This window comes from Eurytemora carolleeae, unplaced genomic scaffold (assembly GCF_000591075.1).
Source record: "Eurytemora carolleeae unplaced genomic scaffold, Eaff_2.0 scaffold477, whole genome shotgun sequence".
NCBI classification, from domain to species: domain Eukaryota; kingdom Metazoa; phylum Arthropoda; class Copepoda; order Calanoida; family Temoridae; genus Eurytemora; species Eurytemora carolleeae.
The window spans coordinates 3,129-29,638 of NW_019396365.1; the positions used below are offsets into that span (position 1 = coordinate 3,129).

At 34.4% G+C, this 26,510-nt stretch overlaps 5 protein-coding genes across 6 annotated transcripts; 3 read left to right on the forward strand and 2 right to left on the reverse strand.

The window, feature by feature from the left end:
• Nucleotides 1–380: 380 nt before the first annotated feature.
• Nucleotides 381–11,744, reverse strand: LOC111701777 (uncharacterized). Of its 2 annotated transcripts, XM_023473189.1 has the most exons (20): nt 11,621–11,744; nt 10,964–11,321; nt 10,451–10,567; nt 10,040–10,128; nt 9,601–9,641; nt 9,085–9,169; nt 8,681–8,747; nt 8,185–8,241; nt 7,454–7,528; nt 7,225–7,258; nt 6,475–6,628; nt 5,486–5,561; nt 4,426–4,571; nt 3,645–3,890; nt 3,115–3,196; nt 2,677–2,770; nt 2,021–2,137; nt 1,625–1,685; nt 704–817; nt 381–623 (listed from the first exon to the last, which is right to left on the reverse strand). In XM_023473189.1, exons 1-20 carry the CDS (start codon nt 11,683–11,685, stop codon nt 515–517), a joined length of 2,187 nt encoding a protein of 728 aa, XP_023328957.1. In that variant the 5' UTR covers nt 11,686–11,744; the 3' UTR covers nt 381–514. The 2 variants fall into 2 exon arrangements, with proteins under 2 accessions (XP_023328957.1, XP_023328958.1); XM_023473190.1 differs by lacking the exons at nt 381–623; nt 704–817; nt 1,625–1,685; nt 2,021–2,137 and adding an exon at nt 2,144–2,377.
• Nucleotides 11,745–13,869: 2,125 nt separating this feature from the next.
• LOC111701787 (uncharacterized) lies at nt 13,870–14,229 on the reverse strand. The gene has a single exon (XM_023473209.1). It carries the CDS (start codon nt 14,227–14,229, stop codon nt 13,870–13,872), a length of 360 nt encoding a protein of 119 aa, XP_023328977.1.
• Nucleotides 14,230–14,491: 262 nt separating this feature from the next.
• On the forward strand, nt 14,492–16,359 carry LOC111701779 (transcription elongation factor SPT4-A). Its single transcript, XM_023473192.1, has 4 exons — nt 14,492–14,630; nt 15,453–15,590; nt 15,906–15,956; nt 16,127–16,359. The coding sequence occupies exons 1-4, from the start codon at nt 14,532–14,534 to the stop codon at nt 16,205–16,207; spliced, it is 369 nt and encodes a 122-aa protein (XP_023328960.1). The 5' UTR covers nt 14,492–14,531; the 3' UTR covers nt 16,208–16,359.
• Nucleotides 16,357–20,962, forward strand: LOC111701778 (F-box only protein 42). Its single transcript, XM_023473191.1, has 8 exons — nt 16,357–16,437; nt 16,800–16,980; nt 17,268–17,346; nt 18,454–18,496; nt 18,855–18,996; nt 19,343–19,510; nt 20,128–20,202; nt 20,794–20,962. Exons 1-8 carry the CDS (start codon nt 16,395–16,397, stop codon nt 20,945–20,947), a joined length of 885 nt encoding a protein of 294 aa, XP_023328959.1. The 5' UTR covers nt 16,357–16,394; the 3' UTR covers nt 20,948–20,962.
• A 1,614-nt stretch (nt 20,963–22,576) lies between these two features.
• LOC111701781 (uncharacterized) lies at nt 22,577–25,375 on the forward strand. Its single transcript, XM_023473197.1, has 4 exons — nt 22,577–22,682; nt 23,761–23,901; nt 24,086–24,153; nt 24,628–25,375. The coding sequence occupies exons 1-4, from the start codon at nt 22,608–22,610 to the stop codon at nt 24,719–24,721; spliced, it is 378 nt and encodes a 125-aa protein (XP_023328965.1). The 5' UTR covers nt 22,577–22,607; the 3' UTR covers nt 24,722–25,375.
• Nucleotides 25,376–26,510: the final 1,135 nt, after the last annotated feature.

A 26,510-nucleotide genomic window follows, 5' to 3' on the forward strand; every position in this document is an offset into this window, starting at 1 on the left:
CCAGCTCAATATTGTTCCAAGAGCTCCAAAATTATCAGGCGAACATTGAGACGCATTCCCTCATATTCGAAACTGATAAAACCACGATCTCTCCCCTGTTCCAAGAGTTCAAAAATTATCAGGCGAACATTGAGACGCATTCCCTCATATTCGAAACTGATAAACCCGCGATCTCTCCCCCTCCTTATCCAAAGCCTGGGGTGAGCGGAAACCTGTTGTTCCAGTTCCTGATGATCTGCACCACCATCATGAAGCTCTACAAACATGTTCCAACTGATGTTCGTCAATAGTTTTTTTTTTTCATTTTTAACCAACCAATTTTATTCAGCAATGTGCAAATATTTCAAAACTTTCGTTTTATTAAATAAATGTTAGAAATATCCATTTTAGATCTCTTTTATTTGATTAAAGTGACTTTTAAAGTTAACAAGTATTTAGTACACTACAAAAAGATGTACTGTACACAGTGTACACTACATCGCACAGTGCTGTACAGTGTACACTATGCTAAGGACTACTGCGCGGGATCGAAGGAGTTCCTAGAAACAATATAGGTCCAGGTCCAGGGATGATGATCCAGGAATTCGTAATCATTAACAATTACAGGGCGCGCCAGTCGGTCCCTAAAAATGGAAGAAAATATTTGTCAATTGTCAGTTTTTATAATAATTATTATATGAGAGCTCTTTGCATAGTAATTTACCAAATAGATTCATAATTAGTGGAATCCGCAAAATATATCTCCCTGAGTCTGGTACAACTTGTGGTTATCTTGATAAATTCATCAAGGTCACTTGGAACCTCCAGGTCTTCAAACCTACAGAAGAACATTTTAATGACAAGTGAATAGAAGAGGTTGTATTTATTCCCAACTACTTTACAGGGAACCCGTGGTGAAGTGAAATTGTCCCATGTGACATCAAGTAACTTAACACATCTCTGTTAAAAGAATCTGGTATTATTATTATTCCTGTTCCTTGGGACACTTACGTAAAATAAAATCCTGCTCTTCGAAGTTTTCGTGAAAAAATTGGGCATTGTGTACATCTACGTTTTCGGGATTTTCTTTTTCTTACAATTTCGTCTTTTTTCTTTTTAAGAAAAGACTCAGATTAATTTATTTGAAGTTTTTAAGAAAGAAAGTTAAATAAATGTATAATAAAGTAGTTAGTCACTATAAAGTTATGACTAAACAACTTGGCAAGAATGTATCTCAGTGAACTGAGATCGGAACTTGTGTATTATGAATCTCGGGACCAAGCATGAATCTCCATTTTTTGCATACTAAATCTTATCAAATACAGATTAATACCCCGGGGTAATGATACCATTCAGCAATAACTGAAATGAAAAGATCAGGCATTGATCCTCAAATCAAAAGTGCCCACATTGGATATCGAAATCAATCGTTCAAGATTAACTATACAGGCCCACAAGTTCAAAATGAGAGTGGAGACTATTGCAATCTTTGCACTTTTATAGGGTGATCATGATCACGTTGTTAAGGTAATCTATAAAAAAAAACTTTTCTAAATAAAAATTTTTTACATGTCTGAAGTAAACAATTGTAAACAAAGAAATAAACACCAAAACAAGTGAATGAATAATGAATGATAATAAAGACCTGAATATCTCTAAGTGTTCCAACTCGGCAATGTTTTCCAACTCCGACTTACTAAGCTTTCCTAAAATTAAGATTTATTTCAATATTATTAGTAGGACTATTAAATTTTGAGTACAGGCGTTGAGGAAACCTACTAACAGGTTAACAAATGTAAATATTGACTTGTTTTCTGTAAATCGTCGAATAGTTGCAATATAAAAAATGCGTTATGAATTCCTTAGTTTTCCAATTTGTTTGTAGAAAAAAACATCTTCACACCAGATGAGTCGGTAACTTAGGCATAGGCATAAAATTTACTAAAATTGGTTCACTGAGCCTCTGAGCCAATTATAGTGAAGTCAGAGGGAATACATGAGAGGGGGCTATGTGGACTGAATAATGTCAACAGCATAATACCGCAAAGGTCCAACTTCTTCAGCTGCTTGCAGTGCTTAAGTATGGAGGCTCTAGTGATCTTTTCTAATTGATTTGCAGAGAAATTCTTCAGGTTTGGACAAAACCTCCCAATATCACCTAGAAAAGGCACACTTTAGGGTCTGTAAGCGTAATTTGGACAAAACCTCCCAATATCACCTAGAAAAGGCACACTTTAGGGTCTGTAAGCGTAATTTGGACAAAACCTCCCAATATCACCTAGAAAAGGCACACTTTAGGGTCTGTAAGCGTAATTTGGACAAAACCTCCCAATATCACCTAGAAAAGGCACACTTTAGGGTCTGTAAGCGTAATTTGGACAAAACCTCCCAATATCACCTAGAAAAGGCACATTTTAGGGTCTGTAAGCGTAATTTAAAATGACTCTCCATAGAATGAAGGCAATGCCCGATTCACAACGGTAACCTTATAAGCTTTGTCTGATCATGTATGAATTAGATATCAATGTTTATAATTTTGAAAACTGATGATTATAAATTGTGGTTTCTCTAAAAAAGTAACTTGCACATTTCTACTGAGGGAAAACCATATAGGAATTATTAGAATTTAACAATTTTAAAATTAGAAAAAATTAGATTTGTTTCGGTCATAAAGATTTTTTTTAGATATTAACTTACACGCCCATTGAAGATCCATCTGTGCAAGGACTAAACTCTCTAGATTCTGACAACCCCGGAGTATATATAGGAAATCCAACTCAGATATCTGAACCTGGACCACCATAAGGAATAGTTGATCATCAATTATCGATTATCGTGAGGGATGTATATTTTCTTGAAAAATTATATCCTTCACATTTTTCAAAAATCACCGACCCCAATATATAACGAAAGTTTTGTGCCATTTTATTTGATTTTGGGAAAATAAAAGATTTTTAGAAGATAAATAATAACTGAAATGGGTAATTTTGGAAACTTAGGAAAAATAAATGATTTTATTTTTGGAAAAAATTTAATTTTGAGTAAAAATTACAAAAAGGAGGAAAAAGAAATATTTACTTAAATCTATTTCTTTTTAGGGCTGACATGAACAAAATCCGACTACAAGTATCTCACCTTTGAGAGATGAAGTTGTTTAAGTTTAGGGCAGCATTTTCCTAAATCTCTCAAAGTCTTCATACTAACCTCCTGACTAAAGCTAAACAATTATCAATTAATCAATTGATTAAAGGGAATTCCTGGGGGTGTTCCGTCCCACAGACAATTTAACCCATCAGAACTTTCCCACTCGGAACGCACTTTGGACACGACTGGGATCGTCTGTTAAATCCACCCAGGTTTTGTTTATTAAGATTTCTGGATGCAGGCGAACCGGTGTGAAGGGTTACAATACGTAATTGTCTCAATCAATTTTAAGGAATTTAAACTTCTTATCAGGGACAGGGAGGGAGTGAGAGGGATACTAACTGCGTGCCCTTGGTATAACAAAGACGTTAAAGCTCTTAGGGCCAGAAATAAGCTACAAATACTTTGCTACGCATTAAATACACCTTAGCTATCTGTCCAAAAACAAAGTAGGGCCAATAAAATAATTTCTTTAAAAAAATCAGATATTATAAGAGAAAAAATATTGGACCATTTTTTACCTAAGAACCAGAGACTCCAGCCTGGACCCGACGTCTGTCTGGAAGAAGGTCTTGAGCGATGAGGAAATATCGTGCGCAGCTTCGCTGTGCAGGTTCATGGACAGAGATAGCTCCTTGAACTTGAGATTGTTCTTGGCGATCACATGGAGACAGCTTAAACCACCTTCCCATTTCTTGTTTGAGACGAGATGGAAACTTATTAAGTTCTTCAAACCCACGAGTAACGAGCAATTCCAAACAGAGAATCTTTAAAAGAAGAAAAATTTCAAAATTAAGGAGGATTTCTTAAGGCGCCTGTAAGCGTAATTTCAAGGACTCTCCATGCAAAAATGACAATCCACAACATTCTTCTTGGAACCCAAATCTGATTAATAGTGTGGAAAATATTGTCATTTTTCTAGGTTTAAACGTTTCCTGCAGCATGCAGTAAAAATGTGCAAGCCACGTGTAGAGAAACTTCAATTGAAAATAATGAGAATTATAAAATATAAACATGAATATCTAATTCATACTTAATCAGACAAAGCTTGGGTACAGTTGTGCATCAGGCTTGGTCATTTTTGGACGGAGAGCCACTTAAAATTACGTTTCCATTCCTTTTATTACGATAAAAGATCAATAAAGAAATTCCTTCTGGATTGTAACAATAGTATCATAACAAATAACATTCATCCAGTTATTCAATGAACGACGATTTTATTCTTTTTATAATGAAATGAACAAAACAATAAAACTTACTCGTTTGTCTTTGCACAAAGAATTTATTTGTTTGAAAACTTACTCTGCTATCGTAAAAGCTCCTGTTTCTGAAGTCAGATGTTTCAAATTTTCAGCTTGTTTTCCAAAATCCCGATAAATGAATTGATCAATGTTTCGCCCTGGCTTCAAGAGAAAGGTTTCAAGGTTCTTACAGTTATATACAATACTCTAAAACAATCTTTCATAATTCTATTCTATATTTATTACTAAAGATTGTGAAAAAGATTATGTATGCAATAATTAGTAAATTCATGTGAAAATGCTATTCAATCAAGATTTTGTTGCATCTAAAAAAACGTCTTGCAACGATTGAAGTGATCATGCCAAAACCTGTTATTGAAACTAACATTGACCCGAGGCATATTCTGTTAAAAAATTGTTTCAATTTGATAAATTAATCAATCAAAATCATAAAAAACTAAGATCAGTTTTGATTAAAAATTTAAATGACTAATCTACTTGTTATACAAATCTATAAGTAATTTTTTTGAAGAATTCCCCCCCTGGGGAGAAATTCTTCAAAGAGCTAGGGAAAAAATAGGAAAATAAATTGCAAGTTTTCCCTGTTATATAAAAACCCAAAATTTTTCTTAATTTTCCCTTAAATGGACTGTAAACATAATTTCAAGTGAACCTCCGTGCAAAGATGCAATGCCCGAACTGCAACTGAACCCTTAAAACCTGAATCTGATAAAATGTTTAACTTTAATAACTTATTTTAATTTAATTTTACAATATTTTTAAATTTCAATATGATATCAGATGGAAACATTTTGAGACTTTTATATTTCTTGTTTTTCATTCTTTCTTCTTGATCTTCCATTCCTTGTCCATTCTTCAATCATACTTTGGTTAATTTTGAAAATAAAAATAAATGAATTTTTTGAATGTTTTCTGCAGCTAGCCAAATTGCAGAGGCAGAACTATTTTTTGGAGCCCTGTATCGAATCTGATAAAATATGTGGAAGATAACGTCGTTTTTTTTCTCCATTGCTTCTTAATTAATTCTGTGATGAATCATCCCCCCCCCTCCATCTGCCTGCACATTTACAAACCACTTGATTTCTCAACAGAACATATACCTCCAAAGTTGAGGATTCCAGGGATATTCCTCGGAGTTCCAGAACCTTCAGCATACTGCACCTCAAAGATATTAACCTCAAATAAAAAAATGGTTATTAATAAAACTCAAGTTTCTCAGAACACTTCCTCAATGTGCGTACTTATTCGTACTTCATTATAAGTGTGTTCTCATTTGAACTAGAGAATGTTGACAAATGTTACTAGTCAACAGTATTATACAGTAAGAACCAAAAAAGAGGCGATATTAAAGCAATCATTATTAACTGTGTTTAGGTTGTTTCATGATGCAAATAGTTTTACTGCTAGCTTAAAAATTCCAGATTACTGTGAGAAATACGTTAAGTACTTCTATTTCTATACATATTGTTATCATCTATATATAAATTTGGCTTGTCTGTCTGTCTGTTTGTCTGTTTGTTTGTTTGTTTGTATCCAATAAACGTCAAAACGGCTGAACCGATCGGGCCCAATTTTTTTGTGGGACATCAAGGGACCCCAGGGAAGGTTTATGAATGATCAAAATTTCAAATATTTGTCTCCATCAAAATTCGATCTTCATTAAATTTTTTAAAATTTTGAAAATCCTCGAAATTTTTTGTGAAAATCCGCGAATTATTTTTGTTTTGTTTTACGATGTACACAAAGAGAACATGTTCACAATTAATTTAGAAGATTGGCGCGAAGCTCCCTCTAAGGCTAGTTATCTAGAATACAACTCATTTTTCAGCGAAAAACAGGTTGTCACTCCAAACCATGCTATTGGCTAGATATGTAAATCAGATATTCTTCCTAAAAAAATAAACAGGGTGTGTGGGAAGGACCTAAAGAGGTGTACAATTTTAAGAATTTACCCCCTCCCAGGAAAAGGAAAAATGAGATATCTGAACGCATATTTTCATCCTTTTCGATACCCTCAAACCTTAATTTATTTCCCCTTCCATACCCTAACAGACCATAAAACACGATTGGCTGAGAGACCAAGATGTACCTAATGGCTTCATTGGATTCCTCATCACTATGTCCGTAGACCTGAACGACCAGCCTCTTGAGGTTCCTAAACTTCTGTGAGATGTAGGTCAACTCAGCAGAATCCATGAAATTATCCGAGATATCCAGCTCAGTTAGGAATGGGAGACGATTCCCTAGAATGAGATAGGAACTTTAAATAAAGAGACAAAAAATTCCCAGAAGTCGAGAGAGGTCAAATTTTTTATAATCTTTTTTTCAGTGCTTAGGATCCATTTAATTTTAATGCGGATCCGGATCCTCGATCCTCACTGGAAAAAATGGATTTGGATCCGGATCCAAGTCATTTCTTTAAGATTTACTGAATTTTTTAACAAAAATAATTTTCAAATTTTTGGTTTTATTTTTTTCGCTTATTTTTATCCTAAAACTTGATGAACCATTCAGAAATAAGAATACAATACAATCTCTCTTTTTTCAAAAGTTCAGATTTGGGTTTTAGGAGTAAATAAGTTTTTTTCTTCAGTTTTTGGTTGATTTTCTACCTTTTGGATCCGGATCCGTGGATCCGCATATTTTTGCGGATCTGGAGCCAGGAAGCCAAAATCTTGCGGATCCAACGGATCCGCATCCTAAGCACTGCTTTTTTTTCAGTCTCGTTAAAATCAGTTTTATCCATTTTTTTGTTTTGTTTATATTGAACTCGTTTTTCTAAGACCACTTAGATGACAATTAAAGCTCTTTCTATTATTAAATACTTTAAACATTTTACCGATCATCTTCAGTGCTCTGAGATCAATCAAAACCTAAAATAATATTTAGATTAAGGCCCAATAGATCCATGCATTGCATACATGTTTTGAACAGGAGTGTATATCTTTTTGAAAAATCTTGATCCCACTTCTCAGGTCTTCACGTCCTCCCCCCAAATTAAAAAAAAATAATACTTCCAATGCTGAGTGAGGGGGGGGGGCTCAGGGTGTGATCAGATAAATATTCACCTGATCAGATGATTTTAGTTTAATGAACTTAATTTCCTGACAGCTCTCGAACAAGAAGGCCAAGTAGTCAATATCCTGAAACAGCAAATTGTTAAAAAACAAAAATATAATTAAATAACATAAATTTGTCTCGGCAATCGATGAATCACCTAATTAATATTAACTTAAACGTATTTTAAGGTGATAGACTCGTTTTAAAAATACTTCACTCCCCGCCCCCACACATCTTCCAATATGTTAAAAATTTCACTTTCTTTCTCTTGTTTAGTTCATAGTTTAAGCAATAACTGCAATGCAAATATGCTTTAAACAATATCTTATAACCGGCTTATTTACTAGAGTGAAGTGTAATTTCAAAATTAGGCTTCATCGCTGAGTGCAAGTTGTTTATCATTTGAAAATAGTGTATGGGTGGACTTATGGTTACCAATTTAATCATATCATTTCGGCGTGACAGAAATGTCTTTGGAAACCATTTCAGAAAAAATTAAAATTACCAAAACCTTTACGAATTTATGGACGAATTTTTAGGTTGATTTTTTGATAGCCAAGTTAAAGAAACTAGGCTACTAAAAAATCAACCAAAAAATTCAACACAGAACTAGGTACGTTAAGTGGTTATCACGGAAAAATTTCCCCGAATATCGGATAATCGTTCCGTGAATTGTATTCTACATCTGGAACTATTTAACTTTGGTGATAATCTTTTGAATGAATAAACTGATACTTACAGATCTACCGTACACTGTGAGCTCTAGTCTCTCCAGCTTAGGACAGGAAGCAGCCACCTAGGATACATTAGGTTAGAGCTGCGAACTATTGTATTGTGGATATCAAGATCAAGGCTTTATGCTCTCCAACGTTTGTTAATCTGCAGATTAATTTAATCTTTATTCGATGTCAAGCGGTGTAATTGTACCCTGAAGGGATAGTTAAAATGAGGAGATTTAGCTTTAATCTTCAAATTAAAAGTGCCCAAACTGGATAACGAGACAAAGCAAATGAATTAAGAGCATCAAATACATAAGTTCTCAGCTTAGAACAGATTGTTTAATATATAATCCTATTTATGGGGCTTACCACCTCTCTAATACAAGACAGGATGCAGCCACCAGGATATAAAAGGTTTTGGTGAATTGATAATTCCTATTCATGGCGCTTTCCACCCCTGACAGTTCTAGTAGTTTAAAGGAAATATTACGTAACCCTCCAACAAAAAAACGATACCTGAACGTAAAGAGAGTTGAAATCTATTAACACTTTGAGGCTCGGTAGAATAAGCGTTCTCAGATTTCTAAATAAATAGAAAAATCAAAAACTGTACTTGGCAAATGAAACAGAATATTAGGAATCCAAATTATTTAGCAGTTCCAGGTCTCAATAAACTATTACATCCAAGAGACAGAAATGATCTTGTTCTCGTCTATTGTGCGCTCATAAAATTAAATACTAATTGTAAGGATACAACCAACATTAAGTAAGAATAACCAAATCAACTCTTTAAATGTATTTTAGTAAATATAAATATAAGACACTAGAAACAGAAAACACGGGAAGCACATATTACTTAATTAAACAAGAAACGTTCTGCCAAATTTCTTGTTTCATGACCAATCCCTTTTTATTCTAACCTGCATTTACTGATATGATTAAGAAGGGAGGGAAGCTTGGTTAAACTAGGGTATGATGGAGCAAGAACACGCCAAGGACTGAATTCTGCGGATTAGTCCATCTAAGCTTTATCATTAGTTCAAAATAAATTTATAATTAATTTCAATTCAGCAGGGGTTGAAAGAGTGACATGTCCGATTAAAAAAAGTAACCTTCACAGCTTTGTCTGATCATGATTAGATTTGATGAGTTAGATATCCATGTTTTTTGATTTTGAAAACTGATTATTTTCATTTTGGGCTTCTCTTCAGTGACTAGCGCATATCCGGCTTCTGAGGCAATGAAGAAAAATTAAACACTAAATTTAAGCTAAGAAACGAATTTATCTTAAACATTATTGATCTTATTAAAGTTTCAAGAGCAACGTTGTAAATCGGACAAGCCCCTCTATTTTAAATGGCGGATCACTTAAAACTACACCTTCTGTCCCTTGAAAAAAATACCTATCCAAAAGGGTAATAAAAGCTTTGGATTTCCTTCAATTATCCCGTGGAACCGTTTGCAAACAACTCGTAAACTAAACAAAAAACATCTTATTTTGTTAAATGTATAATCTGTAATTCAAAAATCAAAAAAGACATCAATAAATGTGAAAAAGTACAAGTTGAACAAAATATTTCTAACAGGAAAGCTACAACATGCTTCATTCAAACGCAGTGCTTAGGATCCGGATCCGGAACATTTTGGCTTCCTTGATCCGGATCTAAGGGGCAAAGTATCTATCAAAATTGTAAAAAAAAACGTTTGGCTCTCAAATTAATGATTAAAAATATTCTTTTCTCTGAATGATTCATCCAGTTGTATCATGAAAATAAGCGGGAAAAAAGAATAAAAAGTGATGGAAATATTTAAGAAAAAAAGAGCAATACAAAAATTCGTAAATTCAATGTCAATCAATGCCTGAAAATTCCTAACCTGGCAATATCTCTTGTATCGAGATGAAGGAGGATAATATTTAGAATTTCATTCGGAAGATCACAAAGATCTTTTTCAGTATACATTTCCTGAAAGTGAAATAAATTAAAGAGATTGTCAACTGAAGATTGTTGCAAATGAATTAAACGTCAGTTCAAACTAAGACGTTTTTCTGTCAGTGACATTTTTAGTGAGTGATTCGCCGATTTCTTTCAAGAGTAAAGAAGGCAACGGGGCATATATTTTGATGAAAAAAAATATTTCCCCTTTAGTTCATAAATAATTGAATTTTTTTTTTAATTCCCGCTGATTTAGGATAAATGAATTGTTTTTAAGGGATAGTAAATAAAGTAAAAACAACTTTTCTGTTCATGTCCAATTTTTCATCCGCCCCCTCCCCTTTCTCAGTACCTGACTGTCCTTGTATTTTGTCCGTTTTGGAGATTTAAAATCTTGGAGTGCATCTTCAGCATCCGTTAATAAACACTTGGAGTCAGGATCCAATACTTTCAACACACGATCCCGGGCCTACTCATTATTAATATTCAATAAAGATTTTTTTCTTTTAAATCTGTATTTGACTTTTTATATTTAGTTCCCAGGATTTCCCAATGTGTTTAAACAATATATTGCATTGCACAGGAATAAAATTAAATCATTCGGCAGTACAAATATTTTAATTTCATTAAAAACAAAACCGCTTGCCCACTTTAATAAATGACACTTTGAATATTTTCGATAACGATTTTTGTTTTTATGTTTCGTTGAGAGGATTAAATGTCTAATGATAAATCATAAATAAAAATATAAATCATTCCCTTCCCTCAACGAGATTCATTTTTTACAACGATATTTGTACTTTTCGGGCTAATTTATTCTGGAAGACGGGAGGGTCTGAATAATAAATATAAAATTTTAATTTACCTCACAGGTTAGATTAGCTCCTTTTATCAGATGGAACGTCCACATTAAATCATTCGACTCGAGACGATGCTTCTCTAATTCTTCTTTTTTCTTTTTGAACCGTTGAATATATTCTTCATTACTTTCTGAACCCTGGATGCAATCCTCAGAGAAGATTTTAAACGCTAGGCTCAATCCTGCGTTAGAGTTCTCTAGGTGCCTAAGAAGATACTGTACTCCTGTATCCTTCCGTAGATTCTGTATATCCAGCACCCGGAGCAAGCCCGTCCTAACCTCAGTAGGTAGAGAGTAGACGAGGGTGAGAGCTTGCTTGTCCTGCTGCAGGGGGGTTATTAAGCTCCATACTTCAACCTCCTTCCTGAATATAATATTTTATTCATTATTTCAAAACACTTAATTCCCATTATGGGTAATTTCCTAGTATACGAATCATGGACTAAAGTTCTCTAGGAAATTGCCCATTAATAAATGTACATGGTCAAAGACTCAAAGTTTGTGACATGTGGTCGCAACGCCTGGTCACCCCTGCCTGACCTAGCCTGCAGTGCTAGGCGCTGAAATTGTCCAAGCCTAACAAAACCCAAAAATACTACGAAATAAATTTTATTAATTAGTAAAAATTCATGTACTTTTCTGTTTAAGTATTTTGGTTTTAACCTATAGTGTTGAATATCGGCCAGATTGAGAGTAGGAAGGGGAAGATTACTAATAGAATCGTCCATAATGACGAGTTATAGTCGACTCCTTGTAATCATATTTTATCTAAAGTTATAAAAAAATGAAATTTATCAAATCTAATAATTCTAATTCTCCTAATAAGCTAAAAGCAACCTTTCTCTTTGCTTCTTCTAAGTTCAATAAAATGAAAATGAAAATCAAAAGAAAAATCAAAATAAATAATCTCTCGTGCATGCATGGCTGTTCGATTTCGTGGAATCCAGGAAGCTGTTTTAAGCACAAGGGGCAGCTTGGAAATCGATTATAATGAGAAGATTTTACTTAAAATATGAAATACCTAAAGATCCTTTTAACCGCATATTTTTCTAAATTTCAGTAGAAATTAGGTTGTGATTTTTTGCTAGAATGTGTTTTATAGATATTTATTTAGACACTTGACTCTTAAATGTCTTAATCCACTTTATACGACCTTGAAAGAATCCGCAACGTTCCAAATTGACAGCTGAGTGCTGACAGCCGCTCGGCCACGTAAAGTTAGCGCAATTAAACAAAAACAAAGAAAAAAAACGCGGCACACGCGCTCTAACATTATTTTACGCTGACTGGGCCAGACAGACAAACAGGAGCAATTCTTTTCTTATCCAATTCCAAGCGTGAAGACTGAAGATCTTGAAGATCCAGTTTTGTTTACCCAAAACATGGCGGTCGACCTTGATGTGTCAGGATATATAATATATATGTTATATGATGAATCAATTGAAAGTTCTGTTGACCTTCCTCTTTGCATTATAATTATAAATCATTTGTTAACGTTATAAAGTCGAATCAACTATTTTGTGTTAAATTTTAACGACTGTTTTTTTATAGTTTTGAATATTTCATAACTTGTGAAGATTAAAAGGATTAACCATCGATCAAGCAAAATTAGCGTTACGTAATCATCATTATTATTAATTATCAAAGAGAAAGCTATTAGTTATAGGGGGGNTAGTACATCAGTGGATAGTAATTACTATTTTTCCCGACAAATCTTCTAAAAAATTCTGGCATTGGCGTGTTGTCGGTAGGGGCGGATTTAAGGGGTCCAAGGTACTCGGCCCCCTAGTATATTTTAGACGAGGTACTTTCTCCCAAGCCTATCTTAGATTAAGTACTTGCCCCCTAGCCTATACTAGGCGAGGTACTCGGCCCCCTAGCCTATCCTAGACGAGTTACTTTCCCCCTAGTCCATCCTAGACGAGGTACTCGGCCCCCTAGCCTATCCTAGACGAGTTACTTTCCCCCTAGTCCATCCTAGACGAGGTACTCGGCCCCCTAGCCTATCCTTGACGAGGTATTTTCCCCCTAGTCTATCCTAGACGAGGTTCTCGGCCCCCAAGCATATTTTAGACGAGGTATTTTCTCCAAAGCGTATCCTAGATTAAGAACTTGTCCCCTAGCCTATCCTAGACTAGGTACTCGGCCCCCTAGCATATCCCAGACGAGGTACTTGCTCCCTAGTCTATCTTAGATGAGATACTTGGCCCCCTAGCCTATTCTAGATGAGATACTTGGCCCCCTAGCCTATCCTAGACGAGGTACTTTCTTTCAAGTCTATCCTAGATTAGGTACTTGTCGAACTTGCCCCTTAGCCTATCCTTGACGAGGTACTCGGCCCCCTAGCTTATCCTAGACGAGATACTCGGCCCCCTAGCCTATCCAAGACGAGGTATCCGGCCCTAGCATATTCTAGACTAGGTGCTTGCTCCCAAGCCTATCCAAGATTAGGTACTAGCCCCCTAGCCTATCCTAGACGAGGTACTCGGCCCCCTAGCTTATCCAAGACGAGGTACTCGGCCTCCTAGCCTATCCTAGCTTGAGCGCTAAGCCCAGCAATTACCTTAACCTTAAATAAGACAAAACATACAATATTTATTTCATGTTTCAATTACTTCGATACTTCTATGTTGACTCCTAGAAATCCAGGTAGGATTATAACAGGAGCTAGTGTGGTCCTATATAGCATCTTTGGTTTAAATGATGTTGTCCAATCCAGGTAGGATTATAACAGGAGCTACAGCGTGGTCCTATATAGCATCTTTGGTTTAAATGATAGTGTCCAATCCAGGTAGGATTATAACAGGAGCTACAGTGTGGTCCTATATAGCATCTTTGGTTTAAATGATGTTGTCCAATCCAGGTAGGATTATAACAGGAGCTACAGTGTGGTCCTATATAGCATCTTTGGTTTAAATGATGGTGTCCAGTCCATCCTTGAATGATTTTACAGTCCTGCTCTCTTTCAGTTCAGTTGGCAATCTATTCCAGGGTTCAATAACCCTGTTTGAGAAGAAGTTGCTCCTGACATCAGTCCTTGCTTGCCTCCTAACTAGGTTAAAATGATAAGCAGATTGTCTTGTTTGTCTTGAAGGCTCATTCCCAACAGTTTCAAACCATATACTGCTATCCACACAGTCAAACCCCTTGAGAATCTTAAATGTTTGGATCATATCAAATCTTCTCCGTCTGGTTTCAAGGGTTTGCAGACCTAGCTCCTTAAGGTTTTCTTGATATTCCCTCCCTTTCAGACCGGAAACCATCCCTACCATTCTTATCTGTATCTTTTCTAAGAGTTCTATATCACCTTGAGTCCAGGGTGACCAGACAGGAATAGCAAATTCTAGATATGGCCTAATATATTGTTTGTAGAGTCTCACAAAAATATGCCTGTCTCTATAGGTGAAAACACGTGTGATCTGGCCAAGAACAATTCTGGCTTTTTTTGTTGCCTCTTTACATTGTAGTCCACATTGAGCGTTTTGTGGGACAGAAGAGAAATATGTTCGATTTAAGTAAAATCAGCTCTTTTATTGTTTTTAAGCATTTATTTTCAGAGTTATTAGTTTGTAAAATGACGGATGATATCCAGGGTTCCGTAGAAACTGTTCCTAAAGACCTCAGACAGCTGAGAGCATGCTTAGTTTGTTCGTTAGTTAAAACATTCGATCAGGTTATTAGTTAACTTTCGGGTAATTCCATAGAGAAGTCTTTTTGGACCCCCCCCCCCCACCTCCCATTAATTTTGTACATAGAGATGGTCAAAGTTGGATAGGTGGCCGCATTGCCCTGCCCCCTAGCCTTGGCCCTTAGCATGTCCTGGCCGCAGCTCTATGCCTTTCCTAGCCGCAGCGCTCGGCCAAGAAATTTTCTTAACCTAACATAAACCTGAAATAAAACAAAATTAATACCAATACATTTGTTATATTAGTAACTAGGCTTTAAGGGCGCTTAATTCGCGCTCATGTTCTATTTAAATGTGAACATGCTCTCATTGTAACATTGAAAAACAAAGAAAAAAAAATTTCGCCGATTTTGTAAAAAAAATTTTCAAGATTTTAAAATTTGTTACAAAAATAAAAAACTTAAACACCAATTTTAAAGATTTTTATCATTCATAGACCTTCCCTGGGGTCACATGAGGTCCCACACAACATTTTGGCCCGATCGGTTCAGCCGTTTTGACGTTTATTGGATACAAACAAAGAGTCAAGCCAAATTTATATATAGATGTACAAAATTGATAGAGGGGGGGGGGGCGGTCCAAAAAGAGTTCTGTAGGACAGATCCAACTTTTGAATTTCAATGGAAAAAAATAGTTATTAACTTCTTCTTATATAATATTAATTCCTTATATTTCTATTTGCAATGTGGAAACCATTTTAATGTTTAATGCTTACACACATTTAATGTACCTATGAAAATAGCACAAAATTATACAGAATTTTACGTATTTATCCTTCACTCTAAAACTTTCATTATCACTCCATTTTAGTTTGAATCGGATGGATGTGACAACTGTGAGAATTTCCTTCACTTGAAGCGAAACCGCGACAATGTTTACGATTGCACCAGCGCTACCTTTGATGGAATGATCGCCGCCTGTAAGCCCAGGGATAGCTGGGTCTGTAAGGTAGACAACATATTCGACCAGGGGTATATATTTTTAGGAAAAATCACTTGGTCACATTTTGAAATTATTGGTGTAATTATTCGCTTAATTGGTGAAAATATTTGATTTTAGGGCAAATAAAAATGAAACTTGGCGCAAATAGTGAAAGCAAATAGTGGATGTGCAAATTTTTCCTCCAGACAGTCGAAAAATATCTTCAACATATATATATATATATATATATATATATATCCCTTTATTACAGGGATGAACTTGTTGTTTTCGACTTTTATGAACATTTTATCATCTTTTCCTTAACTTCAACTTTATTTTCAGTGGCAAAGAATAAAAGATTATGTACCTGGTATCTACGGAATTTCTGTACAGGTGAAACCTAATTTATAATAAAATTTAAATGTTTTTGAGCGAGTTTCAAGAAACTACAAAGTTAGCGTTAGGTTTGTACAAAGTAATTGCCAAAGATTTTTTTCAAATCCGATAACTAAATTCATCACAAAATCCAGAATAATGAGTCATTTACGTAAGATTTGTTTCAGGGTCGTCTGCCAACTCAGATTATCCGTGACCTGCGCGCTGTTGGTATTGTGTACAAGAGCAGAGATACAAGCAAACAGTAGAAACTATTCTGCACCCTGCAACCCTTATCATTCATTAGTTTATACTTATCATACTTCTCTTTTATAAAAAGATTACTTCATGTTCATATTTAGAATTCAAATTCTTTGTTAACGCTTCGTTGCTATTTTCATTCATGTTTTCACTTTTCAGATTTAACGTAGAATGGAATAAATTAAAAAATCAAAAATGGAAGACGACAGTCTGGGAGCCAGGCCAAAAATTTACAAAGGCAACTTCAGATATTTTTTTGTATAGATTCCAGGGATTTAATTTCATAGTATTTGAATTAATATTCATTATTAACAATTTATGAAAGAGTAAAATTATTTTCAAAGATTTTTTTGGAAAAATGACTAATGGAACTTTAAGTTTTTCACTTTTTTCTGCTTCTTCTACCTAGAAATTCATTTCTCTTTACAAATTCAGCGTTGAAAACTCTTAACCTCCTTTTTGGTTGTAAATGCACACAATGCGCATGGTCACACGAGTAAACTCTAAATCCACAGCCTATACTATCGTTGTACAGTGTTTACCCAGATTATTCCTAGCTGAACCCCCGGAATTAGACCCCAGGTTTAATATCTGTTAAAGCTGCAGAAGATAAACCAATGGAAGAAGAACCTCCAGCAGAGGTAGACGGAGGGGTAGGATTAGAGATGGATGAAGGCAATGATGTAGTTTATACCGTCAACGTGTCGGAACTCCCTGACGAAGTATTGGAATATATTTTTAAACTCATCTCTCCCTACGCTGATTTCCAGGCCTGTTACAGGTAGACGTTTCTCATTTATCTTTTATTTTTAGCGTTTTCTTAGAAAGGAGTTTATTTTAAAAAGTTTTGTTCGTTAATTTTCCTGTGATTTATGATCAATTTTTTATTACTTTATCGTTAGAACTGACAAAGTTTTGTTCAAGTTGTGTTGGTTGGGAAAAAAGTGTTTAAAGTCCTGATTTGTGTAGAAAATTAATATTATTAATATGTTATTTTGGGTTATTTTAAATTATTATCTCCTTTTCCTACTTTTGTTTTTTTTATGTTTAAAAAAACTTAATATTCAGGGTTTGCCGAAGATGGCGTGATTGCTGTAAACGTGTGGTTCGTTCTAGGCTTCTCAACTTTCATAATCAATTAAACAAGGTACATACTCTTTTTTAATATTCAGTCAGGGAGTGGGTTATTTTCCTGAAAAATATGTAATGTAAAATTTGAATAGATTTTTGCCGGTAAATATCTAAAAAAAATTTGGTCTTAAAGGGACTAATTCAAACATGACAATGCCCGATTTACAACGGTACTCTTGAAATTCAAGGATATTTAAATGTAGGTGTTGAGGAACAGAAAAAGTATCCTAAAGGGGAGTTTAAAACTGCGAAAGATTGCGATATCCTCAAACTCTAAAGGGAAATAACAATGAACCCCTTTAACACCCTAAAATCACTTTTAGAAGCAACAGGGGTGGATGTAGCCCTTAAAATGGCTAGTTGTAGAATTCTGTAAAACATGGGTAGGTTTGTAAAACTGTCCCCTGAGAACCCGCTATAGCTAGGACAGTCATCATCAACGACGAATTGAATGAGATCAGGAGAACCTGAAAACTGACCTTTACAAAAAAATGAACAAGGTGCCAAAGGCAAGAAATAGGCCCCAGCAGAGAAGGGGAGGAGTTAAATTTTAGCATTAATAGATAAAGACAACCTGGTAGAACTAACAATAATACCAGAAGGATTTAAATTTAGCTTGGGAGGCCTGTTCATCCTGTTGGTTTATTCCCCCTGGTTTAAACAATAAATCCAGCAAATTCGACAGGATATAGCCCCAATTGCGCCATGGACTGAATAAAGTTATAGAGGTTGAAAGGAGGCCAGGTGATGACCAGGCCTTATGACGATCTTGAAACATGAAATTTACAAGAATGAAAGACATTTTGGGTCAAAGGAAACCCATTAAAAGGTCATACAAGAGGTTCTAAAGGATATCCTAACCGCCAACAGCCTCAAGCAAACAGCCTCTTTGGATTCCATATTGATTATGCTTGTACATTTCTTCAGTTTTTAAAAAACAATGGAGCAACTCACAGAAAACAACATTTTTCGAGTTAGAAAAACGACGGTATTTACCCCATTTTGGGCCGGATTAAGCTTTCTAAGGTACAGTTGTAAGTCTGGATTTGCCATCTTTGATGGGAGAGTCACTTTAAATTACGCTTACAGTCCCTTTAACTACGCTGAACTATTTAATTTTCAGGCAGAACTGGAATGGACTTCAGTACATACAGATGAATCTCCAGGTACACTCTTTTCAAGTAGTACAGTCTAGATCCCATATAGACCAGGGCAAGTGGAGGAGCTCAACCCTGTTTTCATTATATTTCAACCTACAGGTCGTACTTTGTCTGTAGGTTGATTGTTAATAATAATAATAATAATTGGTACACCTCAGTCACCATAATGCAGTGCAGCGCCCATTTTAGATTTAGAAATATTTAGTCTTTTCTTTAAATCAAACCAATAGATCAAATTTTCACCAAAGCACTTAATTTGTTAATAATAGATTTCTAGTTTTTTGAATCAATTGTCGAATATAATGAAGAAATTAAGAAATCTGACTAATTGCTTTTTAATGATTGATGAATATGATGATTTTAGGGAATATTGGAAAGAGATATTCTCACTGTTCTGTTTACTATCCTCCTTCTCATTCAATGTTTGTGTTCGGAGGCTGCACCTGCTCATCCTCAACCTTTAACGATCTCTGGCAGTTTGATCTTTCCTCCAGGATTTGGACCAGGTTAGACTCAAAATATTTTTATTTATGGACTTTTTGAATATTTTGCGCACTATTATTGTCATTTCTTAAATGCATTAATATTTTTAGCCTGACATATTTTTTTATTTAATTAATATTTTTATTATTTATGTTGCTAGTTTTGTCATTTCTGTCATAAATATCTTTTAATTTAATTAATATTCTGTTTTTTCTCCACTAGTTTAACTTTTTCTTCTTTTCCCATAGTCAGTCTTAGCAAACATTTATATTAGCTGTTAAAACTTGACTTGACTGGTTTTCATAGTGTTATGACCTACGGGTCATGGTACTTTGATTTTAGTTGATTGGCTTCTTATTTCATGCTCAGGGTTGTATCCATGGGAACGTATCCGAGTCCAAAGGCTCTGGCGAGCATGGTTGAGCACGGGAGCAGCCTTATCCTGTTCGGAGGCTGGACTCATCCCTCGCCATATCCTCTTCATCAAACCTGGAAACTATTTTCAGAGCTTCATATTTTTAACATCAAGGATAACAAGTAAGATCAAACATTGACAGAATTTAAATAGTTGGAGAGGTTGCTGAACTATCTAACGCTAGTTCAAATCCTGAATCACCGATTCAAATACTAATACATCTTTAATTTTGAAAATTTGAACCGGCGGTAGGTAGTTCTGCAACGCGGCTCAAATCTATATATAAATTTGGCTTGTCTGTCTGTCTGTCTGTTTGTCTGTTTGTTTGTTTGTTTGTTTGTATCCAATAAACGTCAAAACGGCTGAACCGATCGGGCCCAAATTTTTTGTGGGACATCTAGGGACCCCAGGGAAGGTTTATGAAAAATCAAAATTTCAAATATTTGTCTCCATCAAAATTCGATCGTCATTAAATTTTTAAAAATTTTGAAAATCCGCGAATTATTTTTGTTTTGTTTTACGATGTACGCAAAGAGAACATGTTCACAACTAATTTAGAAGATGGGCGCGAAGCGCCCTCTAAGGCTAGAAAGAAGGGCGCGAAGCGCCTTGAATTTCTAGTTGTTTAAATTCAGGAAGAGTATATGATAAATTAAGCTTGTTGCTGAAAAAATTAAGTTTCCTTACTAATTAATGTGATATATTTTCAAAGTATTAACTTTGATTTATCTCCTACTAGATGGAATCAGCTTTGTGCAAGAGCTGGCGAGGTCTGGCCTCCTCCTTCAGCCGGTCATTCTGCTACAGTACACAGGTAAACCATTCTGCTACAGTACACAGATATACCATTCTTCTACAGTACACTGGTATAATATTATACTACAGTACACAGGTACACAATTCTACTGCAGTACACAGGGATACCATTATGCTTCAGTACACTGGTATTCCATTCTGCTTCAGTACACTGGTATAGCATTATACTACAGTACACAGGTGCACAATTCTACTGCAGTACACAGGTATATGATTCTGCTACAGTACACTGGTATAACATTATACTACAGTACACAGGTACACAATTCTACTACAGTACACAGATATACCATTCTTCTACAGTACACTGGTATAACATTATACTACGGTAAACAGGTAATATTATACTACAATACACAGGTACACAATTTTACTTCAGTACACAGGTATACCATGCATTTTGCTACAGTACACATTTATACCATTCTGCTTCAGTACAGTACATTCTGGTACAGTATACACTACACAGTACATATGTATGACATGTACAATTTTCAGCTACTAGTTTTTTGATTCCATCTGAAGTCTTTTATCGAAGTCATAAGATAGTGTTCTTAGTTAACTCCTTTATCTTCATAATTATTCTTAGAAACAGCATGGTTGTGTTCGGAGGGTTGCAGAAGCAGCGCGAGGTTGGCTTCTTCTCCAGTTCTAATAATATCTGGGTTTTCTCTGTATTGGAACAGACTTGGAGAATGCAACCAGTTCTTGGTAAGAAATATGTTATGCATAACTATTCTTGATGGCTAAGGATGTTAAATAAAAATAATTGAATTTTTATTTTTTACAGAAAAAATGGACAAATTGTCGAATTTCCGATGTAACTGATTTCACGTTTAATTTTTTTGTATGTACTAAACAAACAAACTGTTTAATATCATAGATAAATAAATAAACATAGATAGCTTATGTACGCAAAATCACCTAGAATTGTACAGTCGCTGAAATCACACTTCTAGGGGTCTAAGTGTACACCTCAATAACGGGCGGGGTCGTTTGGTGTTCTAATGGATTTCATGATTAGAATAGATGACAAATGATTTCATTTTTGTTTAGCATATTGAATTGAACATAAATTGAACCGGCTCTGTAAACATCACTCTTTTCTAAAAGTCAAGAAGTTTCANGGAAGAAGCAAAAATTAGCTTACAATGGCTGGGAGGATGGGGTTAAAAGGGGGGCTAGACCCAACTTGTCGTAAAAAATTCTAAATGTGAAAGCAGTATTTCAAGGGATGGAAGTCGAAAAAACCAAAATTTCCATTTTTCAAAGGCTTGGCTCTGTGTTCAACGTATTCCAATTTTCTTTCTATATCTTATACCTAGTTCTAGTGATTTTAAAAATTATAATTCCAACAAAATTAATAACTTGAGTCTGTTCGTCTAAAATGTGCAATGACCACCCAGAGGCGGCTTATATAGAGAGGAACGTCCAACCCCCGGGAAAATTGGGGAGATATCCCCCTCCTTCGAAAATTGGGGGGAGGTCCACCCCCTGGAAAATTAAGAGCGCACGAAGAGAGAGCAGGCACCGTCTAGCCCTTTTATTTTGCAAAAATGTCCACCGACCCATAGCCTCTGCTTTATAGACATTTTTTTTCAAAAACGTATATATTTAACTTGTGTTTGAAAAATTACAAATAAACGACGGTCTTGGTTTATTTTACAATATTGAATATATCGCATTTAATCATTCTTCCCGGATAAAGTGTAAATTAACTCCAGGAACGGAATTATTTGAAAAAAAATATTTTAGGGAGCCATATTTCTTAAACTTATCGACTAAACTAGGATAAATTTAAATTTCTTTCTCGACAGAACTCATGCACACCGCATGTACTCTTCTAATGAGCAATCAATCTTTATCTTACCAATCGCTCGAATTTTTCGTTTTGGCCAATCAAATCTTATGTCAAATCAAGGTTATAATGCAAGGAAAGTTATTTCAGAGGTGTACGCATCTTGTATTGCAATGTACTGTCTTTTAGCGGTCATGTAAACACAAGACGGATGTCGAACCTGACATGGGATCCGTATTTCACATAAAAAAATCAATGAAATATTCTAGTCATAGGAAACTATTATGTGAATTATTAAAATTATCAAAATTTAATGCTTTTAACCTCCTCGGATATTAAAAGAACACTGATGCATCTATTCTTATTTACAAAGTCCGCCGAGAAAGATCTGGTTTCAACATGTACGCAGAGTATACGCAATTAACTTTCCTTGCACTATAACCTTGTGTCAAATTTATTATCGTTGCATAATGGAAAAAAATAAGTATTTTTTTGAAATAGGTATTCTCTTACTTCTAATTTTTCATCAAATGTGAGAAGAGAAAAGAAACTATTAAAGTTATATTAATGGTTCACTAAATGGCTATTTTCTCTCATTACCTAGGATGAACGAAACAACGTATCATACTTTAACCAGTGAACTATCAAGTGCTATGCAGGAGTTCTTTCATTATCTTGAGGTAAGATTAGTTTAAGTACCTGATATCCCTCCAAAATCTAGCTAGAAACTGGATTTACTTAAATGTGTCCAGCTAGAAAATCGACGTTACTGACATTTCTAGTTATTCTCTTAAAAACTGAAAATGTGTTCAATTGTCCAGTTTGAAACTGTATTATGTATATTCATTCATATATTCAGTTGGAACTAAATATCAGTTCATTTGTCAAGCTAGGGACTTAACTAGGGTTTCCAGCGAAAAGGAATAATCGATTCGCGAAAATTTCGCATTTTTCATGACCATTTCGCTTCATTTTCGCATTTCGTTCGCTCGCGAAAAATGCCAAAATGGAAATAATTCTAAAAAATTCATCCAAAAAAACTAAATTTTGAGAAGACCCATTTTTAAAGAGGGATTTATCCGCGAGCCCAATTGATGAATTAACACAAAATTAAAATATAGATATTAGAACGACTCAGAGACATCAGACATTTCGCGAAAAAGTTTACGAAATGTAATCGAAAATTTTCGCATATTTTCGCGAAACGTTTCGTTCGCTGGAAACCCAGACTGAACTGAACATCCATTATTTTCTAGTAGAAAGTGGACATCATTATTTTCCAGTTAGAAAGTGGATAGGAAGAAGACATCCCCTTTTTTATCGAGTAGGAAGTGGACATCCATTATTTTTCAACTAGGAAGTAGACATCAATTAATTTCCAGAAGGAAGTGGACATCCATTATTTTCCAAAAGGAAGTGGACATACATTATTTTCCAGTTAGGAAGTGGACATCCATTATTTTCGAGTAGGAAGTGGACATATATTATTTTCTAGCTAGGAAGTGGAGACTGGACATCCATTATTTTCCCGTAGAAAGTGGACATCCATTTATATTTTATCTAGGAACAGGACATCCATTATTTTCAGCTTGGAAGTGGTCAATGGACATACATTATTTTTTAGCTAGGAATTGGACATCTATTTTTTGTGCCGTTAGGAATCAAACATACCTAACATATTGGATAAAAATGATTTTCTAAGATGAGGGGGGGGGGGCGATTTCTAAAGAAATCATATATCCATGATTTTTAATTTAGGTTTTATTGTCTCCGAATCATGCGACCTACGCCAATCCAAACAACACGTACAGTGCCGGGTATGTGGATGGGCCACAGCTTTATGATTATATATTTCACACTGCTCAAGGATGGAATTCTGTAGTTGTAAATCTGTTCGAGGTAGGATACTTGTTTATTCTCAAGAAGGGGCGAATATTTTGATATTCTCAAATTTTAAGATGGGGTTTACATTTATATCGATTCCTGTACTTATGATATAAATTATTCATTAGAAAAATTTGAATATGATTGATATTTCATCATGTGTCATGACATGAATATTTAGTAAACTAACATTGTTTAGGTTCCCTTCCTCAAATCTCTGATCAGTGGTGAGGGTACGGAAGAGGTGGCTGAAACAAACTCTACCAGGTAAAAGAACAAAGTGGCAAAATATCAATAACTCATATCATGATAGTAAAAAAAAACATGTTGGTCTCAAAATACAAATTTTAAGTGTAATAATGAATTAGTAAAAATCCAAGTTCAGCATTGAAAAAAAAATAAAAAATCGCAAATTTTACTTTCTTACAAAAAATTAGTTTAGCATAAGGAAATATTTGTGAGCTGGAACCGGATGATCTAAATGGAATAGGGACCGAAATCACTAACTTGGGGGCTGGGATGTTTATTTTTTTTCGGAGTTCAATTTTTGGGAAGTTCATTCTGTGCCAAATTATTTTTATCTATACAAAATATTATAAAAATGAGACTTTAACTTTTCCCTCCTCAAATCCTTTTTGTTTACACAAAACTTAGTCTTACATAATAAATAAAAATTAATTTCTCAGTAGGGGAATTTTGTGAAAAATATTCCCTCCCATATGTTAAAATGTAAAATTGTAGTGGGAAAGGCGTGAGAACTACTAGTCGGCTGGTCAGCTTGAGCGACCACGAGGCGGTCACCTCTCATCTTCTGCTCTATAAATATAGAACATAGAGAATAGAGATCAGATCCAGATTTTTATTATCCGGATCAATATGTTTATTTTACAATTCGTAGAAACATCAAGATTATTAACAATTGACGGCTTACTAACAATATATGTAAATACCTAAAATCATAAATTTAAATCTGTAGCATAAGATTTAGCACCAAAATATTATATCGCTTAAAATTGATTATATAAAAGTAAATTTTTGTAACTAAATGTATATTATGAACCACTATTTACTGTTGAAACACACTTAGAATATGTATTATATGTTTTATAGCACAATGATATTTTAACTTAGATAAATTTTAGTTAACAATGCACTTATTCTTAGTCTTTCCATTTACTAAATTGGGCTCAATATTCAAAGAACCATTGGTTATTTTTGCTTGGGTTAAAATGAACTTGGTCTTACAGTTAAAATTCTGAAAATTCGCCCTTAACTTTTAATAACACCTCGCTCAATTAAGGAGATGTGAAAACTTTTTCATACTCAACAAACTGGTGTAACAATAGAAGAAAATAAAATTACTTTAAAATACTCCCTTCCAGTTTTAATTCTATTATTAAAGCCTCGGGAGAAGAAAAAAACACACAAATAAGATAAGATCCAATAAGGGAAATATAAAGTCAACCGAAATTTAATTGAATGTGATAAATGTTACACAATATAGTCAATCAAAATATATTCTGAACCGTTTTAAAAATCTTATTTATGCCTGAAAACATATTATTATGTAAAATGATCACGGGAAGTAGGAAATTTCTTCATTGTGATAATTATGTCGTCAGCATTTAATAAAACGTCTCAAATCCTGTATACTTGACCAATAAAAAGAAACTAATATGTAATTTAAAATTGTATTGTATTGATTATATATATCAAAATTTAACTAGTATAATAAAGCATCAAAAATATTTTTTTTAAAAATTTGTTTTCAGATTGAAATATTAAAAACTTAATTGTGCTGAGAGTTCTCGAATGTATCTCTTTCAGTTTTCAGAAAATATAATTTTTATAAAATGATCCCTGACAGATAAACAGATGATGAAGAAGTAGGAGGAGGTGAAGATCATCATTCTACAGCTCAAACTGAGGTCAGGGTAGGTCAACACAGAAAGTGTTGTTAATCGTTTTAGATCGTTCTTAGAAAAGATTCAAAAAAACTTCCAAGATTCAAAACTATATTATTTTAAAGTTTGCTTCTATTAAACTTTGCAACATCTTTATTCTCGAAAATTAAAAATTGGGGAAATGATCCAAAAACGACCGCTTATACACACCGTACACGTTCGTTGATGCATCGTTTTTGGGTCGTTATTTGCAAATATTTTCTGCCAAGGTCAAAGCAAATGTTAAGAATACAAAATTTTTAAAAAATTTACTTTTCTTACATTATGCCAAAACTTGTTGACTATCGCTGGATATGAGCTGAGGGGAAAAAATCATGTTTGAGGAAATTAAATTGTTTTTTTTTCAAAGAAGTATGAAAAATAAGTCGAAACGTTGATAAGTTTGGTGTCCGATTTTTCTTTATCCGTGTTGATCAGTTTACATTTCACTATTTGCATATGCAGTGTCTTCTATGTACAGACCGGGGTTGCAAAGATTTAGATGTTAGAATATTTGAGTTTGTTGCAAGAACTCCGTGCTTTTATTTATATTTTAGTTTCTTTAGTTTTTGTTTTATGCATCACCCGATTTCATTCAATACTTTTAACTTTTTAGGGAAGAGGAGAAAAATCGAGGAAGGTTCAGGTGGGGTGGGGGTTAACATGAGGATTTTTCGTGAA